The 20,687-nt window shown below is 41.1% G+C and overlaps 1 protein-coding gene across 3 annotated transcripts in view; it reads left to right on the plus strand.

Moving 5' to 3' along the window:
• Positions 1–20,687, plus strand: part of DYDC1 (DPY30 domain containing 1) — a 69,280-nt gene that overhangs the window by 34,307 nt on the left and 14,286 nt on the right. Inside the window, exon 7 of one of the 3 annotated variants that reach the window (XR_014015086.1) lies at positions 15,061–15,845. The exons of 1 other annotated variant lie outside the window; for it this stretch is intronic. Coding sequence is in view for 1 of the 2 variants with exons in the window: in XM_081224568.1 (XP_081080694.1) it covers positions 15,061–15,270 (210 nt within the window). In the remaining variant the exon portion in view is untranslated. Of the gene's footprint in view, positions 1–15,060; positions 16,631–20,687 lie in introns of those variants that run through there. One more of the 3 variants, XM_081224568.1, reaches the window with a different exon arrangement.

Raw genomic sequence — 20,687 nt, forward strand, 5'->3', positions numbered from 1 at the left:
TAGACTGCGTATTTCCTCTTCATTTGTTAGGTCTGGTGTCCTTGCTCCTGTTAGGTCTATCTTGCTCGTTCTCCTGCTGTGTGTTTTTCTGTCTTCTCATTTTGTTTATCTTACTGTGTTTGGGGTCTCCTTTTTGTCGTCTGCAGGTTCGTAGTTCCCGTTTTTGGTGTCTGTCCCCAGTGGCTAAGGTTGGTTCAGTGGGTTGTGTAGGCTTCCTGGTGGAGGGGCCTAGTGCCTGCATTCTGGTGAATGAGGCTGGATCTTGTCTTTCTGGTGAGCAGGTCCACGTCTGGTGGTGTGTTTTGGGGTGTCTGTGGACTTTTTATGTTTTTAGGCAGGCTCTCTGCTGATGGGTGGTGTTGTGTTCCTGACTTGCTAGTGTTTGGAATAGGGTGTGCAGCACTGTAGCTTGCTGGTCGTTGAGTGAAGCTGGGTGCTGGTGTTGAGATGGAGATCTCTGGAAGATTTTCGCTGTTTGATATTATGTGGAGCTGGGAGGTCTCTTGTGGCCCAGTGTCCTGAAGTTGGCTCTCCCACCTCAGAGGCACAGTACTGACTCCTGGCTCCTCAATTTGGGATGATTCGTTGTCTGTTCAGGTATTCCACAGATGCAGGGTACATCAAGTTGATTGTGGAGCTTTAATCCGCTGCTTCTGAGGCTGCTGGGAGAGATTTCCCTTTCTCTTCTTTGTTCTCACAGCTCCCGGGTCTCAGCTTTGGATTTGGCCCCGCCTCTCCGTGTAGGTCGCCGGAGGGCGTCCGTTCTTCGCTCAGACAGGACAGGGTTAAAGGAGCAGCTGCTTCGGGGACTCTGGCTCACTCAGGCCCGGGGGGAGGGAGGGGCACGGAGTGCGGGGCGAGCCTGCAGCAGCATAGGCCGGCGTGACGTTGCGCCAGCCCGAGTCGCGCCGTGCGTTCTCCCAGGGAAGCCGTCCCTGGATCCCGGGAACCCGGCAGTGACGGGCTGCACAGGCTCCCTGGAAGGGGGGCGTGGATAGTGACCTGCGCTCTTACACAGGCCTCGTGGCGGCGGCTGCATCCCCAGCGTCCCACGCCCGTCTCTGGGGTCCGCGCTTTTAGCCGCGGTTCGCGCCCGTCTCTGGAGCTCCTTTAAGCAGCGCTGTTAATCCCCTCTCCTCACGCACCAGGAAACAAAGGGGGAAGAAAAAGTCTCTTGCCTCTTTGGCAGCTCCAGACTTTTTCCTGGACTCCCTCCCGGCTAGCTGTGGCGCATTAGCCCCTTCAGGCTGAGTTCTCGCCGCCAGCCCCAGTCCTCTCCCTGCACTGCAACTGAAGCCCGAGCCTCAGCTCCCAGCGCCGCCGAGCAGACAAGTCTCTCGGGCTGGTGAGTGCCGGTTGGCACCGATCCTCTGTGCGGGAATCTCTCCGCTTTGCCCTACCCAGGTACGTGGGGAGTTTCTTGCCTTTTGGGAGGTCTGGGGTCTTCTGCCAGCGTTCAGTAGGTGTTCTGTAGGAGTTGTTCCACGTGTAGCTGTATTTCTGGTGTATCTTTGGGGAGGAAGGTGATCTCCGCCTGTTGTTGAGTTTTAAGGTTTTGGGCTTTTTTTAATATATATTCTAGATTCTAGACCCTTACCGTTTATATGATTTGCAATATTTTCTCCCATTCTGTGACTTGTCATTTCACTCTCTTGATAGTGTCCTTGGATGCCCAAATGATTTTCATTTTCACGAAGTCCAGTTCATCTATGTTTTTCTTTTGTTACTTGTGCTTTTGGTGTCATATGTAAGAAGTCATTGCCAAATCCAAGGCCATAAAGATTTACATCTATAGTTTCTTTTAATTTTAGCTTTTATTTGGGTCTTTGATCTGTTTTGAGTTAATTTTTATATATGATATGAGGTAAGGGTCTGACTTTCTTCTTTTGCATTTGCCTATTCAGTTATCCCAGCATCTTTTGTTGAAGAGACTGTTCTTTCTCCATTGAATGGTCTTGGCACTCTGTTGAAATCAGTTGACCATAATGTATGGGTTTACCTCTGGAATGTCCGTTCTATTCAGTTGATCTGTATTACTGTTTTTATGCCAGTACTACCCTCTTTTGACTGCTGTAGCTTTGTAATTTTTGTAAGTTTTGAAATTGGGAAGTGTGCTTCCTCCAACTTTATTCTTTTTCAACATTGTTTTGGCTGTTAGGCCCCCTTGCAATTACATATGAATTTTAGGATTGGCTTTTTCATTTCTGCAAGAGAGGACATTGGGATTTTGATGGGGATTTCACTGACTTCTTAGATAGGTTTGGGGTGTATTGCCATCTTAACAATGTTAAGTCTTCTAATTCATGACTGTGAAATGTTTTTCTATTTATTTAAGTTTTCTTCATTTCTGTCAACAATGTTTTGTAGTTTTCAGTGTACAAGTCTTGCCCCTCCTTAGTTAAATTTATTCCTAATTATTTTTAATGCTATTATAAATGGAATTATTTTCTTAATTTCCCTTTTACATTGTTCATTGTTTGTGTATTGAAATATAACTGGTTTTGTTCGTTGGTCTATTGTTGAATTCATTTATTAGCTTTAGTAGTTTTTTCTTTTTGTGATTCCTTAGATTTTTCTATACACAAGATCATGTGATTTGCAAAGAGAGATAATTTTACTTCTTCCAATTTGGGAACCTTTTTACTCTTCTTTATCCCCTCTAATTGCCCTGGCCAGAACTTTCAGTATAATGTTGAATAGAAGTGTTGAAAGCAGGAATCCTTGTCTTGTTCCTGATCTTAGGGGAAAAGCTTTCCATCTTTCACCATTAAGTATGATGTTACTGGGGTATTTCATACATTTTTTTTATCCAGTTGAGAAAGTTCCTCTGTATTCATGATTTGTTAAGTGTTCTTATCATGGTATGATCTTTTTTATGTGGTTCTAGAGTCAATTCACTAGTAATTTGTTGAGGATATTTGCATCCATATTCAAAACAGATTCTGGTCTGTAGTTTTTTTGTAATGTCATTGTCTGGCTTTGGTATCAGGTTAATACTAGTTTCATAGAATAGGTTGGGAAGTGTTCCTGTCTCTTTTGTTTTTGAAAGAGTTCATGAAGGATTGATATTTATTATTCTTTAAGTGGTAGAATTTTTAAAAATTGGTATAATTCACTCATGAAGCCATCTAGGCCTGTACTTTTTTTTTTTGGAAGCTATTTATTACTAATTCATTCTCTTTACTTCCAGGATTTCTGTTTCTTCTTGAGACAGTTTTTATAGTTTGTCTTTCTAGGAGTCTGTCCATTTCATCCAGGTTATCTAATTTGGCATACAGTTAATATACAATTATTTATAGTATTCCCTTATAATCCTTTATGGGGTGTATATATCTTTTTGAGTTATGTTTTCATTTTCTTTGAAAAATACCCAAAAGTGGATCATATAGTTTTATTTTATTTTTTGAGGAACCTCATACTGTTTTCCATAGCGGCTGGACCAATTTACATTCTCAAAAATAGTGCACTGAGGACCGCTTTTCTCCACATCCTTACCAATACTTGTTATTTCTTGTGTTTTTGATAAAAGCCATTCTAATGGGTGTGAAGTGATATCTCATTGTGGTTTTTATTTGCATTCCCTGATGATCAGTCATGTTGAGCACCTTTTCATGTTGGCCATCTGTATATCTTCTTTGAAAAAATGTCTATTTGGAGCCCCTGCCCATTTTTTAATTACTGTTTTTTTTTGCCATTGAGTTGTATGAGTTCTTATCAGATATATGATTTTCAAATATTTTCTCCCATTGGTAGGTTGCCTTTTCATTTTGTTGATGGTTTCTTTTGCTGTGCAGAAGCTTTTTAGTTTGATGTAGTCCCACTTGTTTATTTTTGCTCTTGTTGCCTTTGCTTTGGTGTCAGATTATAAAAATAATCACCAAGACAGATGTCAAGGAGCTTACCACCTTGTTCTAGGAGTTTTATGGCTTCAGGTCTTATGTTCTTTAATCAATTTTGAGTTAATTTTTGTGAGTGGTGTAAGATAGTGGTCCAGTTTCATTCTTTTGCATGTGGCTATCCAGTTTTCCCAGCACCATTTATTGAAGAGACTGTTCTTTCCAAGAAATATGTATATAATATAACACTCTGCTTTAAAATAATACCTACTTAATATTATTTATTTACAAAAACTTTGCTGCTACTTAGCTCTGTTCCCTCCTCTTTTGTGCTATTATTGTCATAGAAATAACATCTTTTAATTTGTATGCCCATTAACACAGATTTATAATTGTTGCTTTTAAATAATATAGGAGAAAAAATGTTACAAACAAAAATACATTTATACTGTACATACATTGTATGTACATACAATGTAAATACATTTACATTTATATTGTCTTTTATATTTACCTACATAATTATGTTTATCAGTGCTCTTTATTTCTTCATGGAATTCAAATAACTGTCTAGTATCCTTTCATTTCTGCCTAAAGAATTCTCTTTAGCATTTCTTGCAGAGCAAGTCTGCTAGCAATGAATTCTGTGAGCTTTGTTTACCTGGGAATGTCTTAATTTCTCATTCATTTCTTTTTTTTTTTTTGGTCTGCCTAACATTTATTTATTTATCTATTTATTAACGTCTTTATTGGAGTATAATTGCTTTACAGTGGTGTGTTAGTTTCTGCTTTATAACAAAGTGAATCAACTATACATACACATATATCCCCATATCTCCTTCTTCCTGTGTCTCCCTCCCACCCTCCCTATCCCACCCCTCTAGGTGGTCACAAAGCCCCGAGCTGATCTCCCTGTGCTATGCGGCTGCTTCCCACTAGCTATCTATTTTATATTTGGTAGTGTATATATGTCCATGCCACTCTCTCACTTCGTCCGAGCTTACCCTTCCCTCTCATTCATTTCTGAAGGATGGTTTTGCTGGACATAGAATTATTGATTATCAGCATTTTCTTTCAGCACTTTGAATATGTCTTCCCCACTGCCTTCTAGCCTCCAAGGTTTCTGATGAGGAATTAGCTGTTAATCTCATTGAGGATCCCTTGTATGTGATGAGTTGCTTCTCTATTGCTGCTCCCAGGATTCACTCTTGGTCTTTGGATAGATTGACTATGATTTCTCTCAGTGTGCATCTCTTTGAATTTATCTTACCTGGAGTTCATTGAACTTCTTGGATATGTAGATTAATGTTTTCCATAAAATTTGGGAAGTTTGGGGCCATTATTTCCTCAAATACTTTTTTAGCTTCTGTCTCTCCTTCTGCAACTCCATTATGCACATGTTGGTATACTTGATGGTGTCCTATTTGCCTCTTAGGTTTTGTTATTTTATCTATATTTTTTCTTTCTGTGTCTTAGAGTGAATAATGTCAATTGACCTATCTTCATAATCATTGATGTATTCTTCTGCCAGCTCAAATCTGCTGTTGAGTTCCTCTCATGAATTTTTCATTCTAGTCATTGTATTTTTCAACTCCAGAATTTCTATTTGTTTTCTTTAGTTTTATGAATGGTTTATTTTAACTCTTTGAACATATTTAAAATAGTTGATTTAAGGTCTTTGTCTAATAAACCCCATGCTTGGCCTTCCTCAGGAACAATTTCTTCCTTTTTTTAAAAAATTAATTTTGATTGGAGTATGGTTGCTTCACAATGTTGTGTTAGCCTCCACTGCACAACATAATGAATCAGCCATACACATACAGATATCCCCTCCCTTTTGGACTTCCCTCCCATTTAGGTTACCACAGTGCACTAGATGAGTTCCTTGTGCTATACAGCATGTTCCCATCAGTTGTCCATTTTATACATAGTATCAATAATGTGTATGTGTCAATCCCAGTCTCCCAATTCCTCCTACCCCACCCCTTTCCCTCTTGGTATCCATACATTTGTTCTCTACATTGGTGTCTCTGTTTCTCCTTTGCAACTAAGATCACCTATACCATTTTTCTAGATTCCACATATATGTGTTATTATACAATATTTGCTTTTCTCTTTCTGGCTTACTTCATTCTGTATGACACTCTCTAGGTCCATCCATGTCTCTACAAAATCACCCAATTTCATTCCTTTTTATGGCTGAGTAATATTCCATTCTATGTATATACCACATCTTCTTTATCCACTCCTCTGTTGATGGACATTTAGGTTGCTTCCATGTCCTGGCTATTGTAAATAGCGTTGCTGTGAACATTGGGATGCATGTGTTTTCTTTGAATTATTGTTTTCTCTGGGTATTTGCCCAGTAGTGGGATTGCTGGGTCATATGGTAGTTCTATTTCAGTTTTTTAAGGAACCTCCATACTGTTTTCCATAGTGGCTGTGTCAATTTACATTACCTCAGGGACAATTTCTAATAGTCCTTTCTTTTCCTGAATATGGGCCATACTTTCTTGTATCTTTGCATGCCTTGTAAGTTTTTGAAAACTGGATATTTTAAAGTATATATATTGGCAATCCTGGAAAACAGATTGTGTCCCCCTTCCCAGGATTTCTTATTATTGCTATTTGTTCTTCTTGTTGCTATTTGTTTGTTTAGTAACTTTTCTGAACTTTGTAATGTCTGCATGTTTTATCATATGTGGTCATTGAAGTCTGCTTGGATTGCTTAGTGGTCAGCCAGTGATTTGACAGAGATTTCCTTAGATGTCTGGAACCAATAAATCTTCCATACTTTGTTGGTGGCATACATTCAATGCTTAGGCATGTATTGGGTTGACCAAAAAGTTCATTTGGGTTTTCCATAAGATGTTACAGAGAAACGCAGATGAACTTTTTGGCCAACCCAACAGTTTACAACTCTGCTTTAACCTTCACTTTCTGATTGTGTTGAGGCCTTCAGTTCAGCCAGAGATGAGAGCCTAGGGTCTTCTTGGGTCTTTCTCAACTGTGCACATAGCCTTAGGCATGTGTTCCACCCTGCAAATATGTGTGGCCTTCTCAATTCCTAGCAATATGCCAGAGATTTTGAAATCCCCTTATGGAATCTTATTCTCAAGCTTTTCCACTTAAGTTTTTGGTCATCTTGTTCTTTGTCCCAGCTGTTATCACTGTATCAGGCAGACATGATGTTAAAAAGTTGATGCTGATTTTTGTTGACAACACCCTGGGAAAAAGGCTGGTTGCAATGGGTGAACTCTGAGTCATGTCAAATATAGTTTTTCAAGTGGACTTTTCCATGGAACTTCCAGACAAGTCAAATAATGACTGTTTTCTGGTAATTGGGCTTTAGAAGAGTTCCATCCTGATTCTGACTTTTTTATTGGCTAGCAGGTCACTGATTTTCATCATGGTTTCAACATGAAAGCCCTGTTGGTTTTCAAGGCTACCATAGACATGGGAGTAGGAGAATGGGAATAGAGAAACGTAAATAGCCTCAAAGCTAATGCTGTTCTTGAGATTCAGCTGTTTTTCTTGAATAAATATTCCCTGGATTGTTGCAAGCCTTTGGTTAATTTTAAGAGTTCTGAAAAAGTTGATATTGACAATTTGCACCATTACTATCATTACTTTTATGGAGGAGAGGATTTATTCTACCATTTATGCCGACATTATTTTACCTTCATTTTTTAATTATTTATTTTTATTCTTCTGCATCCTAGTGAGATAAGGCCAAATGGTACATTTCTTGCTAACATTAAATGAAATCTGTAATCATCTATCATGTAATGATATAAGACACAAGTCTTTGAATTTTGTGTAGTTATTGAATTTTGTATATGAATATATTTTCTGGATTTTTACCTTTGTTTTTGAAGGAGTTTTCCACTGCTTATAGAATTGTAGGTTGACAGTTTTTTCTCTTTCAGTATTTTAAAGATGATTCCTTGCTGTCTTCTCATTTGCATTGTTTTTGATAAGAAATATCATCCTTAACTGTTCCTATGTAATATGTCTGTTTTCTCTGATTTTAATATCTTTATCACTGGTTTTGAACAATTTGATTATAGTGTGCCTTGGTGTAGTTTCCTTCATGTTTTATATGCCTTAGGTTTGTTGAGTTCCTTGGCTTATAGGTTTTTATCAAATTTGAAAAAAAATTTAATCATTATTTCTTCAAGTATTTTTTCACTATCTTCCCTCCATTGGGTGAACTGAGCTCTCACAGATGCTTTAATTTCTTTCTTTTTATTTTATTTTTTCTCTGTGTTTCAGTTTTGAAAGTTTCTGTTGCTGTATCTTCAGGTAAACTTAACTTTTTTTTTTCTGCAATGTCAAATCTGCTGTTAATCTTGTCTGGTATATTTAGCATTTATATTTATTATTTTTTAAAAATGTCATCCATCCTCTACTTAATATGTTCATTCTTTCCTCTAGCTTCTAAAACGTAGAAGACAATTAGAATGACTGCTTTAATGTCTTTGGTTACTAATTCTGTCATTGTATTATTTCTGAGGCAGAGTTTTTTTCTCATTATAGGTCATTTGTTTTTCTCTGCTTCTTGCTATGCCTGGTAATTTTTGATTAGATACGAATTTTATCTTCTTAGATGTTGGGTGTTTTTATTCCTATTATAAATATTTTCGAGTTTTGTTCCTAGGTGCAATTAAGTTACTTGGAAATAGTTTGATTTCTTTTCTGATCTTAGTTTTAAGAAGCTTTGTTAGGTGGGACTAAGGGAGCATTCAGTCTAGGGCTAATTTTGCCCTACAATTAAGGCAACCATCTCTGGGTGTATGCTACCCAATGCTGAGTGAATTTCCACTTTGGCTGTGGGAAGATAAATTATTTTATTGTATTTTTATTTTTTTAATAAATTTATTTATTTATTTTTGGTTGAGTTGGATCTTTGTTGCTGCGCACAGGCTTTCTCTAGTTGCGGTGAGCGGGGGCCACTCTTCCTCGCGGTGCGCGGGCTTCTTGCGGTAGCTTCTCTTATTGCGGAGCACGGGTTCTAGGCACACAGGCTTCAGTAGTTGTGGCACGTGAGCTTCAGTAGTTGTGGCTCGCGGGCTCTAGAGTGCAGACTCAGTAGTTGTGGCCCACGGGGTTAGTTGCTCTGTGACATGCGGGATCTTCCCGGACCAGGGCTTGAACCCATGTCCCCTGCATTGGCAGGCAGATTCTTAACCACTGCGCCACCAGGGAAGCCCTATTTTATTGTATTTTTTTTTTTTTTTTTTTTTTTTGCTGTACGCGGGCCTCTCACTGCTGTGGCCTCTCCCGTTGCGGAGCACAGGCTCCGGACACACAGGCTCCACGGCCATGGCTCGCGGGCCCAGCCGCTGCGCGGCACGTGGGATCTTCCGGGATAGGGGCACGAACCCGTGTCCCCTGCATCGGCAGGCGGACTCTCAACCACTGCGCCACCAGGGAAGCCCTATTGTATTTTTAAAACCACTTTATTTTTCCAATGGAAATCTATTCTTTTAAAAAAATTATTTATTTTATTTATTTTATTTTATAGGAGTAGAGTTGACTTATAATGTGTTAGTTTCAGGTATACAGCAAAATGATTCAGTTTTACATATACATATATTCATTCTTTTTCAGATTCTTTTCTCATATAGTAAAACCACTTTACTGATGTGTGATTGACAGGAAGAGACATTTTTCCTGGCTCTCTTTGAGCCATGGTAATGCCCTCTAATCACTTCAGGGGGTTCTTTCCTTAGCTTTGTGTCATTTCCTCATACACATGCATTTATCACTCAGCTGAAGACTCGAGGAGGACCCTCTGTAGGTACCTCTGTGCTCTCAGCTCCTTCTCCTTAAGTCGGGGAGACCACCAGGTTTCGTATACATTCCGCCTCCCTGCACTGTAGCTGGGCAGCACTTTCCAGGAAGTACATTGGGGCAATTGTAGGGAACACTTGAATTGTTTCTCATTTCCCAGGGGTTATTGTCCCTTGTTGCCTTGTGTTCACTGTCTTGGCAAGTATTGTTTCATGAATTTTGTCCCGGTTTTAATTGTTTCATGTGTAAGTCCTATCCCTTTTAGACCATCCTGGCTTAAAGCCAAAGATCAAACCCTATAGACTTTTTCTCATGGAAAACTATTCCTTTGCTATATTCAACTTGCCTAATTTCATGAAGTTTAATGTGATTATTTTCTGAGAAGAACTTCGGGGGTCCTGGAGGTGCCTAATGACTTATATCTCTTATCCTGTTTGGAACCAGGCATAAAGGGCCAAATGCGAGTCAAGAATCAACTTTACAAATGTTAAAACTTCCACAGAGAGTGCACTTTGGACACTGGGCCCAAACTGAGTATTTTATTGCTACTGGCTAGTCTCAGGAAAAGCACTTGGGGAGCTGCAGTTCTGTGTCAGGTGGAGAGCCCGGTCTACTCTGCTTCCCAGAGGGGAGATGGAAGCATGGAGGGTCTGTGGTCAGTTCTGCTTGCTGAGACATTCAGGGGCAAGAGCTCAAAGGCCTGGTGGAGCCCGGAACCTTTACCCCAGACCAACTCATCCTTCTCTTGGGAGAAGCAAGAGAGGAGGGTGCAGAGATAGCCTGGCCTCCTCGTCTGCCACACCATTCTCTTCTGGGAAATTATACTGTATTAGTCTTATTTTGGCTGAAATAACTAAAAAAACCCAGACTCAACTGGCTTTATAGATCAAATGACTTAATGCCTCCTACGAGAAGTGCAGAGAATGGGCAGGCCATAAACATGACAGATCAGGGCTCTAGCTGCCCCCTCTTGGCTCCGTCTTTCTCTTCTATTGGTTTCATCCTCGGGTTGCTCCTTGCCTGGCTGCAGTAAATAAATCCAGGTGTTATATTCAGACACAACAGCATCTTGTGTAAGAAGTAGGGAGAGTCTTCCTGGGTGGTAGTATTTATATTCCTAGAGACTCCTCAGCAGACTTTTCCTGTCTCGCTGCTTGTGATTGCACTATATGCCTATCATCTCCAATCTCATTCCCAACAAAGATGAGTAGCCATCACCCAAAGTACTTACGCTATCATCTTATTGATTCATTGGTTTAGATTCATTTATTCTCAACCTGCGTCAAAGAGACGTCACTAGTTACAGGGCTGGGCCAGGATGAGGCAAATGCGGTAAAAGTTTAAGTGCTGACTCTGTAATTACAGGAACCTGAGTGACTGCCTCTTAAATTTTGCCCCGTAGGCACTCTGTTTGCCTTGTCCCAGTCCTATCCCTGCTAGTTACTGTGGGAAATAAGAATAAGGCATGACTTTTGCCCTTACAGTGCTTTTGTGTGGTTGAAAAGCATAACTTGTGTGCACATATAATTTGAGGCAGTGTGTATGAAGAACTATTAATTGTCACAAATAGGAGCTAAGAATTTAGAGGAGAGTATGATTTGAGCAAGCTTTATGAAAGGGAGAACCTTGAAAAAAAACCGTAAAGGAGAGGTAAGTTTTGAACACGTGAAAGCCATGGGGATGTGAGGGAAACTAGACAAAGAGAGGGCTAGAGGGATGGTTAGGGGCCAGATCATGGAGGCCTGGGCGCCAGCCTCAAAGGTCTGGGCTTGCGACGCGGCAGTGATGTGTAGGGAGACTCGTGATGGCTTTTGAGGACTTTTTACCGTTTTCATTAAGGATGTGGAGGTGAAATTCAGATTATGTGGTTAAGGCGTGAATTTTGGTAAAGAAGGGAAAGATTGTAAAACTATTCTTTGGAGAAATTTGGTGATGAAGAGGAAGTGGCTTGAGAATTTTGCAAGGTTGAGAAGGAGTTCTTTTTGTGGGGAGAAATGAGGTTTTGTTTGTGTTTTGGGCAATAGGAATGTTGGGGAGTTGAGAGAGAGAGGCTAAAACTGTGGTTCAGGAGGGTTAGAGCAGGGTTCCAGAAGAACTGGGTGTGGAACAAAGTCACAGAGGGAGGAAAGCACTTTGGGAATTACTCTTTTCTCTCATCCAGGGGTGGGAAATATATAGAGAGAGATATTTTGAGGGAAGGGGATGAAATTTGAGACAGTGGTGCATTGCAGAATTTGCAACATATACCTCTGATCCTCTTGGTAAAGAAGGAGAGAAGGGCAGAGGTTGGTCAGGTACTTGAGTGAGAATGAATTTTAAAACATCTGCTGGGGGGCTTCCCTGGTGGCGCAGTGGTTGAGAGTCCGCCTGCCGATGCAGGGGACACGGGTTCATGCCCCGGTCCGGGAAGATCTCACATGCCACGGAGCGGCTGGGCCCGTGAGCCATGGCCGCTGAGCCTGCGCGTCCGGAGCCTGTGCTCCGCAACGGGAGAGGCCGCGACAGGGAGAGGCCCGCGTACTGCAAAAAGAAAAAAAAAAAAAAAAATCTGCTGGGGGAATAGATGAATAAAATAATTGTTGGACAGCTCTGTGGGCCCTAAACTTAAATGAATTAAATGACTTAATTCATGTAAAGCTTTTGTAGCAGTGCCTGGCATTTAGTAGGCGCTCAAGTAGTGAAGTAGTTACTGCTACCACGTTATTACATGCTGGGTACTGGGCTAGGTAAGTAGAGACCTCATCAGAGCTCTTAAATCATGTTCTCCAGTAGCCTGTAACAAACTCAGAGGTAGAGCAGTCAGTGGCTGATGGCGATGCCCTAGAGCTGAGGGTTGGTAGACTGTCACGAGACCGTGGGGTCTGGAGTCCAGCGAGAGCAGCAGTGGAGTGTGCGGCTCCCAGGCCCACTGTCAGCTGGATGACCGCACTGTGGCTCTAGGGCAAGAGGTAAGTGGCCTTGTTCAAAGCAAATTCCCGGCCAGGAACAGAGCAATAGTGGGAGGGAGATGGGGGCAGGGGGGCAAGGTAGGAGAGGAGAGAACAAACAGCACAGCTCATGGTAGAGGATTTTGCAAAGATTTGGCCCAGCCAAGGAGTCAGTGTTTACCAAGGAGCTTGACTATAAATCAGGAGCAGGACCAATGCCCATTGTCCAGCCTAAACACACACTATCAGGATTGGGACAAGACAGAAGTGGGCTTGTGAGTGGGTGGAAAGGGGTCAGGTGTGAAGTTGGTGAAGGAGAGAGAAGGGGGCTAACACTGAGCCCTTCTTAATGCTGAAGGCTCTACTGAGGGTTCATGGGATTGTTGATAGGAGCCTGTATTTGAATGTACTAGAGAAAGGAAGTTTCAGAAAGTCACTGTTCCGAGCTGTCCAGCTAATGTGCTGGAGCTGGCCTCATTGCCCAGTTCTGTGTGACATATTTAAACTACTGAATGTATTTGTGTGTGCTAAGAATGTTACAAAAACAACTGTGTCTGAAACATAGTTGACTTTATTTTCCTAGACACTCTCTCCCCTCCTCACCTCTGCAGTATCACAGGTGGCTTCATTGCTGTCCAGGTGCCCAGTTTATAAGGTGGGAGTCTTCCTCAACCCTCTTGTGGTTATCATACTTCTTGTCCAATACAAGGAGCCTGATACTCGCTCCTCTTTTCTCTCATGTTCCGAAGCCACCGGTCATAGGTTTTTTAGCTCGTCACCTTAGTGTCACTGTCGTCAGTCCCTCATCAAATTATAAAAGACCAGCTTGTTTAACACATTATTCAGAATCATGTGCCAGGTTCCTCCAGATTAAAGATGATAAGGGCTTATCCTAATTGCAATCAATAGCCTCCCCCCCACCTTACCTGACTTACCTCATTTCAACAAGTCTCTCTAGGTTGGCTCCCCTCTGAGGACTTAGCTGGTCTCTCTGAGTGCACAGACTGGTGTGAGAGGTGCTCAGTGCCGCTGCAAAGCTCTCCCCGGCACGGTGAGCAAGAGCACGGGCAAGAAGGTAAATCATGATGGAAGCGGCAAAGGACCAGTTGGTAGTTAGTGCTATGAACTTCTTACATGGACAGAAGTCACTTAGAGCTTCATGGAAGTGAGAGATCAAAATATACAAAACATAAAAAACAAAGAAAAAAGGTCCAGAATTGATTGTGGGTGGGTAGGAGGAGAAATGTGAGCAGAGAAATGAAGGCAGGAATGCCTGCAGGCTGCCTGAGGAATAGCAGATCCGTGCAGGGATGAAGTAGGAGGGAAGTTCAGAAAAGTTGGTCTGGATCAGATTATGAAGCATATTAAAGTCCAAGCTAAGAAGTCTAGGCTGAGAGTGAGAACGGAAATGAGAAGTGTACGTTGAAAAACTTTATTAGGAACAGGGCATGAGAAAATGGTGTTATTTTGCAAAGAGATGTCTTAAGATGCTTAATTGGTGGTGTTTAGGATGGTTTTGGCTTAGGATGCTGTTGTCTTAGTCTAGGCTTCACGTAATGAAGGTCGGGACCTGGGTTGTGGTAGTGGAAATGCATCAGTAACATGTATTGTGTACCTACTATGTGCTAAGAACTGTTCTAGGTTCTCGTGGGGAACATCTGTGCTAGACGTGGTTCCTACTCTCAAGTCACTCACAGTTTAGTGGGGAATGTAAAGCAAACAAGTGTAGACATGGCACATTCTGTAAGCCAACTTGGAAGCTGATTGTGTGGATATGAAGGATGTAAGAAGAGCCTGGGGCCTGGAGTAATGGTGGGGCAATTGAGGGCTTAGAGGGATCATGCAGGAGGTGTAGGTCAGGGGCAGGAAAGGATGCCTGGCAGCTGGGTATGTAGCAGGGTGTAAGAGAGAAGCTCAGAGCTTCTGCTGCTGCTGTCACTGACCCAGAGAATGGGATGGCAGGGACGCCCTTGTTTGGGGGACACTAGAACTGATGTAATTGATACATTTTTCAGGAGACCAGTGGCTGAGCCATATAATTAATGAATATGAGATGATAACCTTATTCTAAAGTGTCATACCCATTAAAAATATTCAAGTACAGACCACTGAAAACAAAAATAGAAACAAAAAGAACAAGTTTTACATTTCTTGTGAAATTTAATTAAACCAAGAAATCAGGTATTAATACATTGAATCAAGTTTGTTTCTAATGGTGTATTAAATTGTAACTATTACTACTACCACTAGGTGTCACAAAGATTCAGTTTTTAAAGGCCCTACACCTCTTGAGGCTGTGGCTTTGAAACATTTCTTTTTGTACAGAAATACGGTTTTCTAGTATTAACAAGTATAATGAAATGCTACTTTAATTTTTTTAAATTATTATGAAATACCCCAAATATGCACGAGAATACACAGAATAATACAAGCAGTATCTTTTACCCCAACCCAGATCTAACAAATATTAACTTTTTTTTTTTTTTTTTTGCGGTACGCAGGCCTCTCACCGTTGTGGCCTCTCCCGTTGCGGAGCACAGGCTCCGGACGCGCAGGCTCAGTGGCCATGGCTCACTGGCCCAGCCCCTCTACGGCATGTGGGATCTTCCCGGACCGGGGCACGAACCCGTGTCCCCTGCATCGGCAGGCGGACTCTCAACCACTGCGCCACCAGGGAAGCCACAAATATTAACTTTTTATCATATACTTGACAGTTAAAAAAAGACAAAAATCTTACAGTTGATGTTCTTTTTGTCCTCCTCCATCCCATTCCTCTCATTTCTTGCCCACGGATAACCATTACCTTGAGATCAGTAGATGTACTTCCCAGATACATCCCTGATGTTTTCACACAAATGCTAATTTATTTATTCAAAAATAGCATCAATATTTTGGGTTGAGATTTTAACAGTGTTAAATGGTATCATACTATAGGTGTCATTCTGCAGCTTGCTTTTTTTCATTCATGTTATATTTTCAAGATTTATCCCTGCTGATTCATGAATATCTACTTCATCTATTTTAACTGATGTATAGTGTACTGTTGTACCTGTTCTTCTACAGGCAGCTGTTTAGACTATTTTAAATGCTTTATTTGTATACATACGTCTTTGTGTGTACCTCTTTGTGCAGATGTGTGCCTTTGAGGAAATCTGACTGCACACTGTTCTTTGACTCTTAGTGAGATGCTGTCCTGGTAAACCAAGGTCTGTCTGTCAGACCTCCTTCCCAGAGAATATCAAGGACCACGTCCCTGGTATTCTGACACAATGTCCTGCCGAAACAGGTAAGGACGAAATGTGTGAGAGCTTCTCTGGGGCAGTGGTTCTGAAACTCGAGCATGCATCAGAACCTTCTGGAGGGCTTTTTAGAATGCACCCCCAGTAAGGCAGTAAGTTTGGGCTGGGGCTGGAGAATTTGCATTTCTAACAGGATCCTGGGTGGTGGTGCTGCTCCAGCTCAGCGATCACACTTTGGAAAACGCTGCTCTAGGGGAGATGAGGCCCCACTGTGTGGTGCCGGTGCCCATTCTTGAGCTTCTGGATGAGGGTGAAATTGCTTCCCAAAGTGGTCATGTGAATTTACTAGACAATCCTACCAGCAGGATATGGGGTTCCTTTTGTGCCATTTCCTTTCCAGTACTTCGTAATGTCACACTTCAACATTTTTGCCCATAACAGGAGTGTAATGTGGTAGCTTCTTTGTTAATTTGCATTTTCCCTGATGATTAATGAGGTTACAGATCTTTTCATGTTTATTGCACAATGGGTTTGCTCTTCTGGGAGTTGCTTGTTCATATTGTTTGCTTATATTTGTTATTGATTTGTTTGTCTTTTTCTTATTGATTTTCTTTGTTGGTTGTATGTATTGGGAAATCTCTCAGTTGATGGGTTGCCTTTTAACTTGGTTTATGGTGTTTATTGTTAGGCAGAAATGTTGTTTTATTCTAGTTAACTGTACCTTTTTTTCCATTCATGTTTTGTGCTTTTTTTGGTCTTTTGTTTAACAAATTAATGAAGCATTATTCATTCTGAAAAACTTATAAGATGCCCAGTCTGATTTAAGGATTATCTTTAAAAATTATTTTCATGTATTTTAACTTAGATTTTTTCAAATTAATTTCCTTCAAGTATAATCAGTAATCAAACCAACAATTTGAAAATCAGGCTAGGGACTTCCCTGGAGGTCCAGTGGTTAAGACTCTGTGCTTCCAATGCAGGGACATGGATTTGATCCCTGGTTGGGGAACTGGGATCCCACATGCTACACGGTGTGGCCAAAAAAAAAAAAAAAAATCAGGTTAAAGCATGATTTTACCAGTTATACTGAATAATAAAAACAATTCTAGGGCTTCTCTGGTGGTGCAGTGATTGAGAGTCCCCCTGCCGATGCAGGGGACATGGGTTCGTGCCCCGGTCCGGGAAGTTCCCACATGCCGCAGAGCGGCTAGGCCCGTGAGCCATGGCCGCTGAGCCTGCGCGTCCAGAGCCTGTGATCCACAACGAGAGAGGCCACAGCAGTGAGAGGCCCGCGTACCGCAAAAAACAAACAAACAAAAAAACAATTCTAGTTTGTAACTTGTCCGTTGATGATGTTGCGGAAATGATATTTTAAGTGCTAAAAATGAGCTTATTGCCGTTTAAACTTATTACCTCCACCACTGCTAATACTTTTGGCTGTTGTATTTGATGATTAAACAGTTTTTCCAAGGAGAAAGGGAGAAGAGCTTTTGAATCAGAGGACTCCAAAGTATAAGTTAGTGTAGGAGAAGTTACCAGGTAGGAGAGGTGTGGTGTGTGACTTCCAGGCTGGTGGCAGTTGGCTGATGCGATTTTCCATGTCACAAGAAATGCTTGCCTACTCCAGAATGTCCCCTGTGTGGCTACACTGGCCGGAGCAGCACCAACTAGATATTTATTTGCATCAACATGATTTTGAAATTCAGTTTTCTCTGATGTTACTGGCTCATTCATTCAACAGGAAGAGAGCACTTACTATGTGCCAGGCATGGTATGCAAGATGCTTTGCAGTATGTCTACTCCCTTTGTAAGGCAGGGATTATCCTTATTTTACAGAGGCAGAAATGGAAGTTCAGAGAGTTTTTAAAGCTTCTGAGACTCTCACAGCTAATCATTGAGAGAGCTGAGATGCAAACCCAGATTTCTCTGACTTTAGAACTTTCTTGCTACCACTGTGTTCTCTCAGTAACATTCTATCAGAGCCCACTGTTTGTAGGCATTATTAGCTATTCATACTTTAGTGTGACTACTTTGCTAAATGTTAAGCAGGTTATTTTGCGGAACCGTGAAACCTAGCTGAATTGGATATACTGTGGGAATAGATGAGCAGGTGGGCTGTCGCTGGAGGGTTTGAACTTGGCCATAACACCTTCTTAGAGCCTGAAATACTGGTACCCAAGGGCAGCATGGGGTGACATCCTGACAGGAGGAGGTTCACTTGCTTTGTCCTTTTCCTAGGGTAGTGCCTCTCAAATTTTAATTTCTTACAAATTAATGGGGGAGAGGGAATTCTGTTAAAGTGTTGATTCTAATTTCCGAGTCTAGGGTGGAGCCCCACATTCTGCCTTTCTAACAAGTGGGCAGGTGATGCTGAGGCTGTTCATTAGGGAACCACACTGAAGAACAGAGGCTAAAGTTATACTCAGAAGGTGTGTGTGGAGGAGAACGGACTGGAGAAGAAAGAAAATGTGTTTGGTAGGCACATGGGTCACTGGAGGAGTTTGAGGGCCGAGCAGCAGTGCAGCAGTTTTAAGGAAGGTGATGGAGGCTGCTGCCTGGGTGGGGGTGATGGGGGAGGTGCGTGGTGGGCACTGTGCCTGCAGTGCCTTTAGTTCATGCTGTAGGTTCAGAGCCCAGGCTGAGCACAGTGTCACTTGCTCCATTATGGTGTCTGGTGATTCACTAGACATGGTGCTGCAGTACAAGTGATCCTTATGGCTCAGAAGCCAGCAAAAGCAGATCACATTGAGCGGTGGAAGTAGAGATGTGTTTGCTTCATTGTCCAAGGACCCTTTGGTGTAATTCTGGAATATTCAAAAGCAAGCTTTCTGCATTTGAGGCTGAGAAAGGCTTTTTTCCTGAGCTCTGGTAGCAGAAAGTATTAGAGTAGCTGGCAGCAGCTAAATAAGTAACCACACTTTGTGGGTAATTACTTTTTTATTATCTTGAATTAGGAAAAAAACGAAGCACTTTTAACTGGCAGCACAGTGTGGGAAAAGGAGAGAATATTTGGAGTTGGAAGGACTGAGTTTGAGTATGGTGTCACTTACCAGTTGTGTAACCCAAAATAAATCACCGAATCTCTCTGGGCCTGGGCTTCCTCCTCTGTTAAATGGGGACAGTACCCTGCTGAGTCATTGTGAGAGGTGACTGAGCTGACACTTGCAGGGGTGCTTTGTAAACTGTAAGACTTTCTATGTGTATTTATTAATATGGAAAATTGACATCAGAGACATCAGAGACAGAGTAGGAATGGGAGACCGCTTCCACATAGGTTTGTGGGGTTTTTTTCACATAGGTTTTTTTTTTAATTTTTTTTATCGAAGTATAGTTGATTTACAATGTTGTGCCAGTCTCTACTGTATAGCAGAGTGACTCAGTTATGCACATCTTTACATTCTTTTTTATATTCTTTTCCATTATGGTTTATCCCGGGAGATTGGATGTAGCTCCCTGTGCTATACAGTAGGACCTTGTTGTTTATCCATTCTAAATGTAATAGTTTGCATTCACAAAGGTTTTTAAAATCTGTTTTCAACCCCCGAAATGAGACAATTTTATAGACATTTCAAAACATGAAATACTTCTGACCAAATTTTATTTATTTTTATATTGGAGTGTCAGTTTGGCCTAAATTACCTAAATAATTATTTTAGTTTCCTATGTCATTTAAAATATTTAGACCTCAACAACACTATTCATTTATATAAAAACATTTTCTAGAGTAAACAAGAGAAAGGCAAAATATCAAGAGAAGACTAAAGCCAGATGACTTCATGACTGTAATTTTCTTTCTCTACAAGTTTTGCCTCTAAAATGTTCACCCTCCCTGTTTAGGTGTTTGAGATGGGGATTTGTTTAGTGAAGAAACTGTATTCTGGGAAAAAGGTGACGACTTCTGTCTCTGCCATACCCTTTGGCTGTATTGTGAAACCGTAGGTCAACGATTTAACTCCATTAAGTAAATTGTGGGCTGAGGTCATATAGTTCACTGTCAATCCATACACTTCCCAGATTTCCCACCAGTGTTGATGAGTTTATGGTGAGTTGACTTAGAGGGAAGGACGTGATATTTTAAATTTCTATAAATGTAATAAGGTCAGTTGGGATAACCTTCAATTTTAATTTATTTTTAAAATTTTTTATCAGGGTGTATTTGCTTTACAATGTTGTGTTAGCTTCTACTGTACAGCAGAGTGAATCAGCTATACGTATACATATATCCCCTCTTTTCTGGATTTCCTTCCCATTTAGGTCACCACAGAGCACTGAGTAGAATTCCTTGTGCTATACAGTAGGTTCTCATTAGTTATTTATTTTCTATATAGTATCAATAGTGTATATATATAACCTTCAGTTTTTAAAATAAAACTGATTTATAATGACTGGCTATGGCCATGATGATTCTATTTCAAAATGGAAGTTATGTGCATATGTATAGTCTTTAGGGGTAAGCTGACAGATGTCTAGATACATCCTAGCTATCTTCTAAGTTTAGAGTTGAGAGGTGATGGCTAATTGAAACCATGTATAGTATATTTAACATTCATATTGATTGCTGTGAATTGACTCATAGATTTGACTCAGTGTTTTTCTACTTTAAAAATACTAAGTCATTCTACAGCAAAGCTCTTTTTAGCCCAGCAGAGGACTCCATAGAAGCACTCTGAATTAGTGATTCCCTAACAACAATTGGGCTTGTGTAGTCCACCCCTTCCTTCCCTCCACCAAGTTTACGCTGAGTTGGAAGACCAGCTGGCCAATCATATGCTGCTCTTCCATCCCACCCAACTTTCTGCTTTTTCCTCCAAAATTACTGGCTAATTTAAACACACCCATGTTGCCTCCATTTTTACTTCAGTTGGATATTTACCTTGGCGAGTGTGTTT

Source organism: Mesoplodon bidens (assembly GCF_964165515.1).
Source record: "Mesoplodon bidens genome assembly, chromosome: 1".
NCBI lineage: Eukaryota > Metazoa > Chordata > Mammalia > Artiodactyla > Ziphiidae > Mesoplodon > Mesoplodon bidens.